This window comes from Thunnus albacares, chromosome 16, assembly GCF_914725855.1.
Source record: "Thunnus albacares chromosome 16, fThuAlb1.1, whole genome shotgun sequence".
Classification (NCBI taxonomy): Eukaryota; Metazoa; Chordata; class Actinopteri; order Scombriformes; family Scombridae; genus Thunnus; species Thunnus albacares.
In genome coordinates, this window is record NC_058121.1 from 28482647 (window position 1) to 28498634 (window position 15988).

Here is a 15988-nt window from a genome sequence, read left to right on the forward strand (position 1 = left end):
TACATTAATTCTTAATAATATCAACTAGTGATTTGTGAGTATCAACACAAGAAACATTACGAATCATCTCAGAAAACCCATTCATCAGCACATAGCACAACCTGCTTGTCTTGATACTAAACTGACAGCTAAAAAGAGGTGATAAATCATCAGAAAGTCTGCTTTGAATTTTGAAGATTACTTAAATGTCATCTTTTACTTAAGTGACATTTACACGAAAGCTCTGACCTCGGGAGATTAATGACACCGAATCATAAACTAAAATTTCTCTTCACACTCCATCTGTCCTATTTATGGATGTGTTCATTTTTGGTTGACTTTGGCAGCACATCCCATCCTTGCTGGTGTCTATCTGTCAGTCAGTCAGAACTTGCTGGATCCTGCCTTCCCTCCCCTGACGCTGCTTGAAAATGAAGTCGCACTGACAGTCAGACCATATGTGAGAGTTACCAACACTGGCATGCTTGACAAGGACAGAGGACCAAGCAACAGGCTGAGTTTAAGTGTGTGTTGGATCATTAGAGCCACTGACAGATGACTTCCAGGCCAAGGACGGATGACTCTGATGGCAGTGCATCAAGTAACTACTCATGAATATATATTATACAACTCACTGCCCTGTAAAACACACACACCAGGATGTCTACACTATGACAAGTACATGTGGACACATGGACATGAAGCAGACACAGAGAGTAGAAGCAGAGGAGGGAGATGGGGTGCTGAGGACATAAAAATGAGAAAGAGGAGAAGGGGAAGGAGTGTGATTGGTAGAAGTGCCACACACACACACACACACACACACACACATCTTGTCAAAGTGGTGGGTGAACACACTAATTATCCCCCCCTTCAACTCTTCGTGCTGCACAAGCCATAATTTGTTTCCCATTACACCAAGGATTTAATCAAGTCAACCAAACACAAGGAGGGCCACCACAGCATCAGGCTGGGAGCAGAGAGACACAGATCATAATCAGAAACATAACTGACGGGGAAAAAACTCCTTAAATCCCATCAATGTAGACCCTGATTAAGTTGGGAGCTGTGTGTCTGTTCGCTAATGCAGACATTAAAAAAAGGATATTAAAGTCTATGATTACATGCACAAAGTTTAATGGGGTATAGTCATGAGGTGGACATGATGTATTAAATCCAAAAGATACTATATTTAAGTGTTCCAGCTATTTTCAGAAGAACTTGACATTATTCTTTTATCTCCGCAAAACTCTCACTGCTCCTCCACCTCCCGCCTCTCAGTCAACTTGATCTGTCTATCCATCTTTTTCAATCCTTTTATGAGCCCTGTGATGAATCACAAATCCCTTTCTGGGGTTAGGGTGGGGCAGGGGAGGCAAACACACACCTTTCCAACGCACCCTTGTCCACCCCAATCCCTGCCAAAGCCCCGCTGTGAGAAAAACTAAATCCCTGGTAAGGAGAACAAAACAAAAGACAGCAGAGAGAAGCTGCTGCGTAAACCAAACAGACACAAACCAATGAAGTTCAGATATAAAGTATAAAGCTGGAGACAGATAGATGAAGCTGTTTTTGGGATATAATTAATCTGGCCAGGGTGTCTGCAAGTTTCAGAAAGACAAATTTAAGACTATTTGAGATCTGCAATGCTGCCCGGAACCTAATTAAAAATAGTAATGTTTAAAAAAAACCACAGTTGTCAAAGGAAGTCTGCTTGTTTGAACTTAACTATCAAAGTTATTTAACTACATGGGCATAACAAGACAGTGGGAATTTACTTACAGCAAGACTATGTAACTTTTGAAAAAGAGAGATGACACTTTCTTACAAAAGAGTAGTATGACCAAGCGGCGACCTCGGGGCTGTAAAATGAAGCCAAAAACTGCAGTTCCTTGAACGACCACTTGAGGCTCCAAAAGCGAGTCAATCCCCATAAACCCTCATGTTAAAATACCCAACTTTACAGCAGAAATAAACATGTTTACAGCCTGGTACAAAAAATGGTTTTGGTTTTTTTTATAGGTTTTTTTTATAACTCATTTTATTAAGTCGTAAAGTTCTGCATAATGAAGGACATGGCTGCTTTGAGTGACAGGTCCGCCAGCCACTAGGTGGCTTGTTTCAGCCGTTCGGCCCGCCTCTTTGCCCATTTTCGATTGGCTGGGAGTTAGGCAGCGTCACGCACTGCCAAGATGGCGACGGCCGGAGCGGCTCACTTTGAGCTTCAAAACCGCTCTTCAGAAACCAACGGGTGTCGTCACGGTAACTACGTCCATATTTTTATACAGTCTATGGGTATGACCAGTAGCTCAGGGTGGCTAATGTTAGCCAGTGCTAGCAAATGTTCAAGTCCTTCACTTAAAAATATGTTTGTGCAGAGTTTGTTTTCACATTCATCTGCTTATTAAAAATCGGATTTTAAGGGGCGGGCTTACGAGCGGGATTTGTGACATTACAACTAGTTTTGAAGCCAATCCTGGTCCAGGTGTGATGTGGAAACTTGAAGCCTCCAGTGGACAAACACTGAGGATGGACTTTACAGTGAAGGAGTCCAACAGTTATTTTATATGTCTTAATACATATCTAGAGGGGATCATTAAATAGATATTTTACTGAACTGAACTTAACTGACATTACTGAGTCAGTTCGCTAACTGACTTCGAATAACTGACTCCTCTCCACTTGTGTTATGCTTTGTAGGATTTACTTCTGGAAAACTCACATCAGCCTGCTTTATGCGACCTGAAGTCCTGAAGCAAAGCAGATTAAAAACATATTAGTAATAAAGCTGTAACTTTAAATTTTGAACTATATTTCCAACATGGGGAAAAGTATTTGATCTGTATTCACATGTTCAAACTCAAAGTTTACAGTCCATAAGTGCAACAGCTTGTCTGAAATGATTCACGCTGTAATCCAGTTCTTGAAATGTACAGTCACTCTGACCTTTTGTCTCCTCATTCAATAAACTAGACTAGTGTTGTGTTAAATGGAAGAAACTAGCCAGCCATGAATGGATAATCATCAAACCAAAGCGTACTGAGATGCAACGAATTAACTGTAAGTATTATTTTGGCAAAAATAATGGATAGAGATATGTCTGTTTACAGGAGAAGCAACAGAAGCACCACAAATGAGCAGAATGTTAATTTATTTTAGGATTAGATTATGTTGGTTGTGTACAAATTAATTTGACATCTGTCGTTTTAGCAAATAAGAGTAACAACCCCAGATGAGAACAGAGAGAAACAGGTGAGGAAACCAAACAGACAGAAACATCCTTCGTGTCTGAGAGCTGTGGTGTGTTTCATATAAAAATTCATCTATCAGTCTGACCTCTCATTGTGGCTGCCTGCAATAGCAGCTTACAGTGAGTGAACTGTGATTGAAATGATACATTAAAGGCTGGCGAACGCAGTGAAAACACAGAGTTAGAGAGCTGCTGCGTCTCTATTTTCAACTAAATGAACCTGTTTCAATATCAGCTCTACTGAGGGGACGTTCATGGTTGGTTTCTGATGGAAACTCATTGTTGTTCCAGTCACTTTCCGTACGGGGGATTGAAAACTGGCATTCATCCACTGGCATACAGCACAATACAACTGTATTAGTCCATCTGATGGGAATCCGCTGTTGTGTTTGCCTACTGATGCACATGTCCTGGTGGCAGTTTTTCAGAGGCCTGCTACAAACTCACATGCGCTACATTCCTTTTCTCACGTGGGACGTAATGAGACTTATTACAAGGTCAAAACTATAATAAATGACCTCTGTATGAGTACAGTGCAGTATAGTATAAGAGCTCAGGGTTTTAATGAATATCCTTAAAGCAGCCTAATAGGGCTTTATAATCCAAATTTGTAGAAATTCTGCAGCAATTGTAGTAATGAATACAGTAAAAGCTTGTCTATACAGGTGACAGTTCAGCTCATCCTATTAGCAGTGTACTTTTGAAGCTTTTTTAAGTCTGTTTTCTTTTGTTTTATGTGCATAACAACAGTGATTTTATGTTGGAATCTGAGTGCTGCTGCTCAGTTAATGTGCTGCTGTGTGTAAGACAGTAATGGATTTATCCTATTGACTGTTTTTGTGATCTCAGTTGGCTTAATTTTCACAATAGTCAGGGGTGTTAAGATTCACATTAAAAGCTGGATGAATAAAAAGTCTCAGTGAGTTGAATTCAAGGAGGCACAGTGGTGTCTCACTCTTCATCATCACGCTGTCTTCTGCTAAATGTTGCACTGATAATCCGTGCTTTATAGCAAACATTAGAAATGTAACGCAGCACACTGGAAGGTATTGTTGTTCTCTCTGCAAAATAGATTGGAAATGTTAATTAAATGTTACTGTGACCTAGAACTAAAGGACTTTTAAGAGATTATGTTTGGCTTACACCATTGCATCAAAGCAGATATTGAAATTTCATTACAAATCAACAGATCAGCCGGTTTCATTCACCTCTGATGTGACAGTTTGTTTGGCTAAAAGGAGTCGGTGCCCACAGATTTGAATTATTTTGCTTGGGGTTGAGTTAGAGACCTTTTGCTTAAATGTACTATGTTGTGATGCAGTATGAGATACAATAAGCACCATGTACATTTTCCGAGTTCAAGAGTACACTCCCAATTGTACATTTCCAATGCAAATACAAATTTTTACAAGCTGCCAAAGTCTGCGGTAGCTGAGAGCTGATATGTGATTGAACTGCAGAGGCAAGACAGTTGAATGAGATGTTGTAAAGTAACTTTGAGTATGGAAATTATGCAAATCCTGTGCTATCCAGGCTGATACCAGGCCATATTTTTTTTTAGGAAGTTCCAGTACATATTCTCTATGCTTATCATGAACAACATTCACCAACATAATCAGATGTTTCAAGCTGCAACTAATGATTATTTTCTCAATTAATCTTTTAGTCTACATGTCAGAAGAAAGTGAAAAATGCTGTCATAGTTTTGCACATTCACAAGTGTTGTTTTATTCTACCAAAAGTCTATAATACCAAAATATTCGTATTCGTATTTTTTCACACTTGAAAAACAAGCCACAAGTCACCTTTGACGGTGAAATTTTGGCACTTTTGCTGGAAAAAAATGACTGAAATGTTGAATTTATTATCTGAAAAGTTGCTGATTCATGTTCTGACGTCCGACCGATCGAATCAATTGTTTCAGCTCTACAGACGTCACATGTTTTCTGCTCAGCCAAGGGAAAAAACATGGGCTCCAAGGCGTCCATGCAACAAATACGGATCTCTTAAAGTCTTAACCTAGAAAAGAATTAGGTCATCACAGACTGATGTCACTGTGAATTATGAGGGTTTGAATTGTAGGACATATTCCAGCCGTCTTAGTGTCTTGTCTGTTTTGTTTGTCCTGTTATAGGGATGTCCAATTCTTCTTATCGTTCAACCTCTCACACCCATAGCCATTTTCTGGCCAGCTGTGAAATGAAACAAATTGTAGCCTGGTAGCTTTATATCCTCCAGTCCATACAGCAGCGCCAACAACACTGATTTTAATTCTGTGGTGCCAAGCAGTAACCTGGAAAAACAGAAAAGGCATTCCATCTCCATAAATTAGCATGTCACTCCAGGATGTGCCCTCTCACGCTCCTCTAGTATTATGTTAGAAAGCACTCCTCCAATTCATTTGCACTCTGTGGTTTAGATGAAGTCTATATTTTTGTTCCCTGTGACATCCCTTTTCACTGTCCTCCTCATCCATGGCCATGACCTTTCTTTTCCTCTTGCTTTTCTTCCGTCCATATCTCTTCCTCTGTGTCTTAAAATCTATCGTGCCTCTCCTCCTCCGGGCGCAGGGAAAATGTGAATTGCGATAGATTCACAGTTAGCAACTTAATTAGAGGCTTTAAATCATGGCTGCCTTCCACAGCCTTAGGTTACAGCCGAGGAGAGCTGCACGGAGAGCGACTGTGTGCATTCGTCTGTGCTTTTTAAAAAAAATCTCTGGATACTCTGTATGCCAGACTTTTCTTTGTTCTTAAAAGTGCCTGAGGGCAGTGAGACTGTGTTACCACCAATACCAGAACCTTGTGTCTACTGTGTAGGTACGTACATGCTTGTGTTTGAGACTGTAGCCACGGTAAGAACATCAGATATAAGGCTTCCTCTCTTACTGGCCAATAAGACACTAGAGACGCAACGATTAGTCCTTCAACAGAACATTAATTGCCAACTAATTTGACAATTGATTATTTGTTTTGGGTCATTTTTTTTTTAAAGAAAAACAATAATAAAATTCTCTTGTTCTTCCTGTTTCTTAACTGAATATCTTTGGGTTGTGGACTATAATAATGGACAGATTAATCGATAATCAAAATAATCCACACCCTAAAAATATTGTATAATTAAACCTAAAAATTTAAATGAAGGATACAAACTTTTATAAAAATAACTCATTGTAAATAACAATAGTAACGTTACTAGATTTTTTTTATACAACTAGTCCAAAGGTATTTTCTTTTACCCTAATATGCTCTAATCTGTGGCCACTGGACTTTAACCATCAACAGAACATTAATTGCCAATTAATTTGATAATCGATTATTTGTTTTCAGTCGTTTTTTTAAAGAAAAACAATACTAATACTAACAATACTAATACTAACAATACTAATACTCTCCTTCTGCTTCTTAAATGTGAATATTTCCTGGTTTCTCTAGTAAACTGAATATCTTTGTGCTGTGGACTGTAATAATGGACAGATTAATTGATAATTAAAATAATCCTTATTTGCAGGTCTAATCCACACCCTAAAATTATTGTACCTAAAATCTTAAATGAAGGATAAAAACTTACAAAAATAACTCATTGTAAATAACTTACTTTTTTATTAGCCTAAATGCCCTCATCTGTGGCCACCGGATCTGGATAAATTAAGGTTTGGACTCCTTATAAAATCACATCACATCATAGTCAAAACTGCCAGAACACAAACAAAGTGTCCTGATTAAACTTCACTGTTGTTCTGCAATAAATGCCACCAGTAGACACCATTGAATGGATTTGGTAACTGGAATGGTCATATTTACAGGAAGCACTGGTATCCTGGAAGTAAGATCACACTCCCATCAAGATAGAAATATGTCATCAAAGGTTGAATAGAGTCACTTTTTAAAACTGGGATCTATTGGACGAGAATCCTGCCATGAAATGTGCATTAATTATACCTTTCTGGAGATACAGTTTCTAAAATTTCTTCACTATCTGCTACATTCTCTACAAAATCTGATTCTCATGATGCCTCTCACGTGTCAGAAGACATTTGTCAAATACAGTAAAAAACATTTAACTCATCCTTTAACTCAAAGAAGAACGCGATACCTCCTGACAATCTTTCTTGCTCTGGTTGAACTTCTCACCTTGCTGCAGTGATGTGCAGGTGCACAGTGACATCATTATTGGGTGTAGTTGTAGCTGCAAAGTTCACTTCTTCTAGCTGTGGTTAAATGTAGTCGTGACTTCTTCTTCTGTTACGCTGATGACACTCAACTCTACTTTTTACTTTCCTGTTCATTGACCTTGAAGTTGTAGCGTACCCCCCCCCCCGCGTCAGGCACTCAGGACCTTATTCTAGTTTTGCACTCTTTGTAAGTAGCTCTAAAGGAAAAACACAAGCCAGCTACCAAAAATGTTAATATTCTGTCATCAGTCTTCACTAGGCAGAGCATTTTCACACATCCACTGGATTAACAAGTTCATTTTCCTATCACATCTACAAGAAAGGCTCCATGACAGAGTGGCACTTAAGTGGGTCAGCCAGGGTGACAACCCCACTAGGCTGCACTAATACAGCCATTCTCCATCTAGGCCTATTAATCAAACTCTCAGACCCCAAGAGCTCAGGATTGATTGCTTTAGCCTCTGAGCTTAGCTGTAGCTGAAGGAGCAAATCTGTCCCAAACTGACTTTTTTTTTTTTACATTTTCTTTCATGAGATAAGGATAGAGAGCAAAAGGGGTAACAGAGTTAGCTTGAACTTGCAGCATCATTATGATGATGACATTGCTTTTTGCAGCAGTTTAGCTAGAAAGCAAATGCTTTGCTTAAGCTAATGCAATAGTCCCCCCTCCCCCCCTTGTATTAATTAATACAGAACTACATCTTGTGTGTGTGACATCTTACAAAAAAAAACAACAACTAATAAATTAGGTGCAAGCTGCTTTTAGAGTGGAAGCATTAAAGGCGACACTGCACACATTTTAATCAGAATCACTTGATATTTGTCTTGTTCGTAAGCGTTAACAGCATCTGGTTTCAACAGATTCTCTCAAAATTGCTGCTCTGCACAAGACTTGCAAGTTTACCAACCTGTGAGAATAAACAAAACCTAGAATTACACTTAACTGGGAATTCACACAGAAAGCGAGAAGTGAGCGGCGGCGTTCTATCTGTTCAATCCGACCTGCGTTCAGCGTCTCCGTCCGTAGAAACAGCTCCCGGCGAGCCGAGAGGACGAACTACCTTCAGCAGGCTGACAAAATAGAAATCGACAGTATTTGTATTTATTGATTCATTGATTTTATTTCCCAGCCGACTGTAGTGAGTGAGGGGAATCTGCCTGTTGGGGCAGACTGGGAGTCCTGATCAATAAACATAGATAGGGTTCATGAGTTCAACATATATATACAGCAGGATATTTGAGTGATTTTAAACTTGCTGTCTGTGCAAATTACGCTTCCTTAAATGCGACAGAGGAGAAAAACAGACTCTAGTCATTCAGTGAGAAGCACAAGTGACGGCCGTCAAAAAGCTCTTTCTATTTCCCCCCCGTCCGTAACTCCAGGAACTACTGAGCTGGTGCGTTCTGTAACATTGGTAGCTGACGTACAAATGTATGAGAACAAGGTCGGAATAAATCATAAAGAGAGAGAGGGGTTATTGTGTCCCAGCGGAGCCCCTCTGAATCCCCAACAGGCTCAAACACATTCAAACCTTCCCACAAACTTTGTTAACAGTGTCAAAGCTTACTAATAAAAACTTAATTGAGCCGTAAGATTTAACACGCATGTGGGATACAATCTTCACTACGATGCACATAGAGAGGAAACGGGACGACTAGTTTCAGGGTGGAGCACAGATCCACAACACCACAACCTGATACACACACACACACACACACACACACACACAGTCACACACTGCCTCATCCCATTAAGGCCAGTCAGTATGCAGCACAGAGGGAGTGATTTGCAAGAGCTTTATCAGCCTGAATGTTAATAGAAGAGCTATGGGACATACTGGCTAAAGCAGATAACGACTGGGTAACTAGTGTGTGTGTGTGTGTGTGTGTGTGTGTGTAGAGAGAGTGAGTCAGAGGCAAAGTGGAAGCAGTTGATTGGTAGAGTGTTGCAGTGGCTTCCTTTGCTGTGCACAGCAACTTAATATGGTAGAAAACTACATGTGCATGAAGTAAAGGTACATATAAATACGTGTATACAGCAAGATTTCAACTGGAGCCTTGATGTACAGTTATTTGATGTTTCTATTACTTTCTATAACCTTGTTACAGCAATTACATGAAGGTTAAACTGTCTGATATATAAAAATATTCAGATTTACTTAATAAAGTGAGACTTTTTTGACGTTACTCCCAATTATTGCCTGATTTTCACAAACCTCCTCACCCTTTTCCCTGTCTGGCATATAATATCATGTAAAAACTGTAGTGCTACTACTGATTAAAAGTGTTCAGATCTCTGTCTAAACAAGTCAGCTCAGTTTTATTTATGCAGCCCGATATCACAAATCACTAATTTTCCTCATAGGGGGGCTTTACAGTCTGTGCAGCAACAACATCCTCTGTCTTCAGATACTCGATTCAAATTCAAATAAAACTCCACAAAAAAACCCTTTAATGGGGAAAAAATGGAAGGACGGACAGATGTGCTGTAGATGTTTTGTACAGAATACAGTATTGATCAGGATAATAAGATTATAATAGATTTATAATATATATGAAGACGCCACCAGAACAGAATAAGACCTGAGCCACATGACCTCCCATCACCATGGAGACGTGGAAACCCTTTCATCTAAGACACAAAATATTCCAACTGAATATAAAACTAAATATTTCCTCAACTGGTGTACGCTTATGGAAATTTCCACTTTCAACACGTCTTTTATTAGCTTTTGTATCTAAACAATAAGCTGTCATTCTGTAATAAAATGAGAGAAAACAAGAGAAGTAATATTATTTATAGAATTATTAACAGTAAAATATTCATACATAGAACATTTGGTTGGCAGTGGAAGCTCAACAGTCTCAGAGATGCAGCTCTTTGCTTCTGTAACTCTTTGATAATCGGAGCTAAATTTAGGGACAAATGTTGTTCTGTCCATCTGGCTGTAGAGAGACAGCGGCTTCGCTCTGCTGGGGTCGGAGTCTGTGGCAGATCAATCAGACAAATCAATCGGATTTTAGCAGCATTTTCTGCTCAGTTAGTGGCAATCAATGGCTTTATGCACAGAGGGAGGGACAGCGGGAGAGAGAGAGAGAGAGAGAGAGAGGGGAGGGGGGGGGTAAACGATGAGGAGATCTATGAGTACAGGACCAGTCTCTGATCATCCAGAGCTACTGGATCTCTGATTTATTGGGACCTCGTAAACGGACAAGTTGAGGCTGTTTTAAGTGTCTCCTGAAGATAAATCTACTGCACGTCAAGGAAAGATCTCACGCTCATGTTAACCCATCCTGACAAACACCTGACGGAGACCTGAGTAGATCATTAAACCTTCTTTACAAACAGAGAGCAAATAGAGATTTCTGAAACCATATTCAAATCTTTTTACGATTATGTAAAAATCTCGGAGAGGAAAACTGAATTACTACCGTGGCTGATGGGAGATCTAGGTTCCATAATACTCGTAAACCGGTTTGTAGTGAAACCCCGAGCTGACTAAGCACTTCCAGATGCTGTAACGTACACTGTGTTCACCTAAGCTTTCATCTTGAAAGAGAAATTAATAACAAAAAAAACAACAAAACAACTGCATACTACGCCTCCGGTGGAAAAAGATATCAACCAGACCGAGGAAACGGCATTTATGTCAAAATAATTTGGTGTGGAGGCAATAACAGGTTTTAAACTGTGGCCTTATTTCCTGTGGTCTCTCTAGGGTTCTCTACACAGCTACAGGGTGATGAAGAACTGCAGAGAGAGGGATTTAAAAGGGAAACAAGGCCGTGGAGTGGAGCGGACCAGTACCCTTGATGTCCTGAAACAGAAGGAGATACTGGGTCAGTCCGGGCAAGATGGATGGACTGAGGAAAGGACGTAGAGGGAATACAGAAGAGAGGGAACATTAAAAACAAAACAGTTTGTAGAGGAGAGGAATAAAAGGAGTAAAAGAGAAAGAGGGGGAAGCATTAGTGATGAAGGGAAAGAAGATAATTGGGCCTAGTTTACAAGTGTTTTACAGATTTATTCGGCTACGATTCAGGTCAAGGTTATATAGGCAGTCTAACAACACTGCTTCACTTCACTCATTGTTCTCCTTGACGTCATGATTTGCTCTCGATCTGTTTCTAATTTACAGTAAAAAGTCTTTCTGGCATCCATCTCTGTCCAACCTGCACACAGCAAATACATATTCAGACCGGGGAGGCTGTAGTGTGTCTACGTAGGACTGTAAAGGAGAAATATGTGACTGTGTTTATATAACACAGCAATAAACTCAAGGTCTGTTTCTCTCCGTCATCCTGTATGTACAAGTCTAAATCTCTCTTGAAGGTGGAATTCGATGAAGTTGGGAAGTTTTGTGATGTGTAATCTGCTGTGTGTGTGTGTTTTATACTGGCCATGAACAGCTCAGTGACCATGAAAATGAAAGTAGAGGCCACACAGAGCAGGTCCGTCATTCCTACAACAATAAGCAAATTACATGCTGAGAATAAACAGCACAGCTTCGTTTTGCAAGGTATAGTGAGTTCATATCACCACGGGTACATTTTAAGTGCCTGGATATTCTGTCTGTAACTCCAGCTAGCTGCTAGCAACCGTTGCTTTAGCTCGTCCACATCTGAGTTTGTAAAGCACATCTGGCTACGGAAGCTGTTTAACTCAAACTTATACACCTTGTAGATGAGTCGATCACAGACGAACCGTTCCAGAGTTCGGTTGGGACCGGCCCAGACCACTTCCTCAGAGGGTCTTGGTACAGCTGTTCTTGTTATTTCTTGTTGTTGGGCATTAGCTTCTAGGGCTGTGGTCTCCTGGTCGACTGGTCGATATGCTCTCGTCCGACTAAATTCTCATTGGTCAAATAATCTCTGCGTCACTTTCATAAGGAAAGAAGTGCTACATCAGTAGCTTTCCAGGATTAATCCATTATTTCCTGTGGCGGGAGGGACAGACTAACAAATTACCTGTGAAAACAAGTTTTCAGAACTTTGAACTCAGCCAACCTGATGGAGCCTGCTGGGTCTAACTGTGCTCAACGTACTGAATGTTTACTGAATCAGTGTTTCTTCTCTAATAACCAAGCAATAGCCGTAAAGTTCTGCATAATGAAGGACATGGCTGCTTTGAGTGACAGGTCCGCCAGCCACTAGGTGGCTTGTTTCAGCCATTCGGCCCGCCTCTTTGCCCATTTTTGATTGGCTGAGAGTTAGGCAGCGTCACGTACTGCCAAGATGGCGACGGCCGGAGCGGCTCGCTTTGAGCTTCAAAACCGCTCTTCAGAAACCAACGAGTGACGTCACGGTAACTACGTCCATATTTTTATACAGTCTATGGTAATAATATCAACAAACCCCCGCCAGGCAGAAAGATATTTATTTAATGCCAAAAATAACTCTAAATATCGGAAGCATAACTCCGTTTAGGAACAGGGCGGTGCTTAGTATGTTTGCATAGCGAGTAGGAAAGAGCTGCAGGAAAGTGACGGTGGATGCGAGCGGAGCAGAGGAAAAGTTTAGCAGTAATTTCTCAGTCTGGCAATAAATGTACAGTACAGACTACAGTGTATCAGTTAATAAATGCTAAAAAGTCACGTCTGTTGTTTCCCCAAGTGCTGTAAAAGTGAAGGAGGTTAGCTCCAAAGTTAGCAACAATAGGTTAGCCTAGCCTGAAGATGCAAAACGGAGAAATGTGAGTTCACTGTGCACTCTGGCTCGGGAAGTAGAGCAGGGTTGGCGGTTTGATTCCCAGCTCTTCTTGTCTATATGTCAAAGTGTCCTTGAGCAAGATACTGAACCCTGAAGCCAGCATGCCTGCATGGTAGCTTGCTGCCATCGGTGTGTGTGTGTGTGTGTGTGTGTGTGTGAACGGGTGCATGACAGGCAAAGATTGTAAAGTGCTATATGCAGTAAGTAACCATTTCAGTAATTGTTGTAGTCCACCATACTGTCACCACCATATATATACATCGATATATTCGTAACCAGCAATTTAGACAAAAGTACAACATGTCGAACTTTTCCAGCTACAGAGACGTTTCAAGGAATCATAAAAGAATATGACTTAACAAATTACTGGTTACTTATATTTATAGCAGACGCACAGCATGATGCTGTCATGTGAGAACAAAAAAACTTCCCTGATCGGTGGCACATTAGCCGCCGTGGTGCAGGGTGTGTGTGTGTGTGTGTGTGTGTGTGTGTTTATGTGTGTGTGTGTGTGTGTGTGTGTGTGTTTGTGTTTGTGTGTGTGTGTGTGTGTGCTACCAAGCTATCATAGCTCAGTCATGCAGGTAAAGTCATCATCACCAGCAATCTGCTCAGGCCTCTAGGGGATCACACACACACACACACACACACACACACACACACACACACACACACTGTCTCTCCCCTGGGGTGTTTCTCACTCTAGAGAGGACGACGGGGGGGGGGGGGGGGGGGGGGGGGGGCAGAGTCCATTCACCCATATACACAGAAAGAAAATGAATTTGTTACAGCCCGTTTATCGCCATGACAACCTGCCTTTTAATTAACGGCTGACAAACAGCAGTGTCGTGTCTCTCTCTCTCTGGGGAAAGAGACGCAGAAAGAAAACGGGAGGAAAAGAAGAGTGTTTGACTGACAGACGGACTGAAGATAAAAACAGGTCTGCAAACCTCTGAACTGAAGAGAAATACTCCTGACAGTGTGAAGTAGCTTAGAAATATGAGTATGTAATTAAATCATTGGCCATTTTTATTTTTTTTAATGATTGTTTGTCTTTTTTAATCTTCTAAATGTCTTTTTTTGCACTATAATTGTATTTTTATACATGTTGAATCAAAGCAACTCAAATCTACTTGGCTGAGGTTAAAAGATCAGCGTCATGGTCACTGAGCAATTTTCAAATTATGATTAACACATCATGAAAAAATGGTTAGTTTGCAGCCTTTTCGGTTGTATAACTGATCATTTTTTTACAGCATTTTATCTCCTTACATGTCCTTCAATGTTCCGATCCCAAACGTATGTTTTCATAATATAATGTATAGTTACATTACATTTTAGCACTTTAATGCTAAATTAGTTTAAATAACAAGCTTCAGTATATCAAACCACTAACAAGACGTCCGTGCTCAGAAATATGTAATCAGTCAACTTGCATCATATCAGTGGTGGAGGATTTTCTGACAAAAGAACAAACTGGCTTTTTTTAAAAAAAAATCTCTGTCTTAAACGTGTGTGTGTGCGTGTGTGTGTGTGTGTGTGTGTGTGTGTGTGTGTGTGTGTGTGTGGTCAAACCCAGTGGCAGTGTGTCACAGTGTATTAATAATAACTGACTGTGGCCTATAACCTTGTCAGAGGCCTCAGAAACTTTTGGTTTGTCCTCTGAGTGTTTAGTTTAGTTTCAGCTGCCGGCGCGTCGTCGTCCTGGATGAGAAACAACCAAACAACTTGTGTGACGAGTCCGTTCTGTCATGTAAAAATACTAAACACATCTCATCTCTGCGTGTGTGAGAGCTGAGCCTGTGTTCACCCTGCTTCACATCAAGCCTCAGACCACAGAGCTCTTTAAACTATCAGACCATCAAAACAGACCTGCTGCCTCAAATACCACCACAGTGGACTGCTCTGTGTGTGTGTGTGTGTGTGTGTGTGTGTGTGTGTGTGTGTGTGTGTGTGTGTCTTACCTCTTGAGGTTAAGCAGAGCCCAGGGGATCCCGGTGGGTGTTTTGAAGGCTGGCAGCAGCTTTTCGCCCAGCTCCACCGCCTTTCTACGAAACACCTGAGAATGAAAAGAGAGAATCTCATTACAGGAGGTATTCTCCCGGCTGGAAGAGGGTTTTACATTTTATGAGCAGCTGTTAGGAAAGATCCTGCACATCACGGAGGAAAACCAAACTATCTACACCACAGTAACCAGAGAATAGTCTGGTCATCTATCAATATACCAGACAACTAAAACCTTACTTTAACTTGATTATTAAGGACCGAGCCCTTAGGCGAGGACTACTATTGTTTTTCGTGTGTGTTTGTTTCTTTCTTTCTTTATTATTACGCCACTTAAACCCTAAATTTGACCCCCTAAACATGCTCAAAAACTCACCAAATTTGGCACGCACATCAGGTCTGGTGAAAAATTTGATAAAATGTAAAAATTAACCCCCTAAAGTGCCAAAATGTGCTCTCTAGCGCCACCTATGTTACTAAAATGGTCGCCACAGCCCGTAGGAATGTCGTAGAGAGATCAAACCAAAACTCAATTATTCGTCTCATCAAGACACCCCTGACCTAAATCCAACAGGAAGTCCGCAATTAGCCTTTCAAAATAAGACTTTGCCCCAATTTTGGCCCCCGAACAAACGTTATCTCCTCCGAGGGCGTTAATGGTATCGGCTTCAAACTTTAATAGGCGACTTATGACACTGTGCTGAAAAAAGTTGTTAAAAACTTTGTAATAACTCGAATGGTTTGGATTTTATAAGTCCTGAAAGTTGCAGTGCCACATCACACCTTACAATGTAAAACAATGGGGAGGCAATCTATGTGCATTCCGCAATACACACTCATTATAAAATCACAGGAGGAGCAAGAAAAGACTT

General features: G+C 40.6%; 1 protein-coding gene across 1 annotated transcript in view; it reads right to left on the bottom strand.

Moving 5' to 3' along the window:
* man1a1 (mannosidase, alpha, class 1A, member 1) overlaps positions 1–15988 on the bottom strand; it is a 145506-nt gene that overhangs the window by 24181 nt on the left and 105337 nt on the right. Inside the window, exon 5 of the mRNA XM_044376385.1 lies at positions 15077–15171. Coding sequence (XP_044232320.1) covers positions 15077–15171 — 95 coding nt within the window. The remainder of the gene's footprint in view (positions 1–15076; positions 15172–15988) is intronic.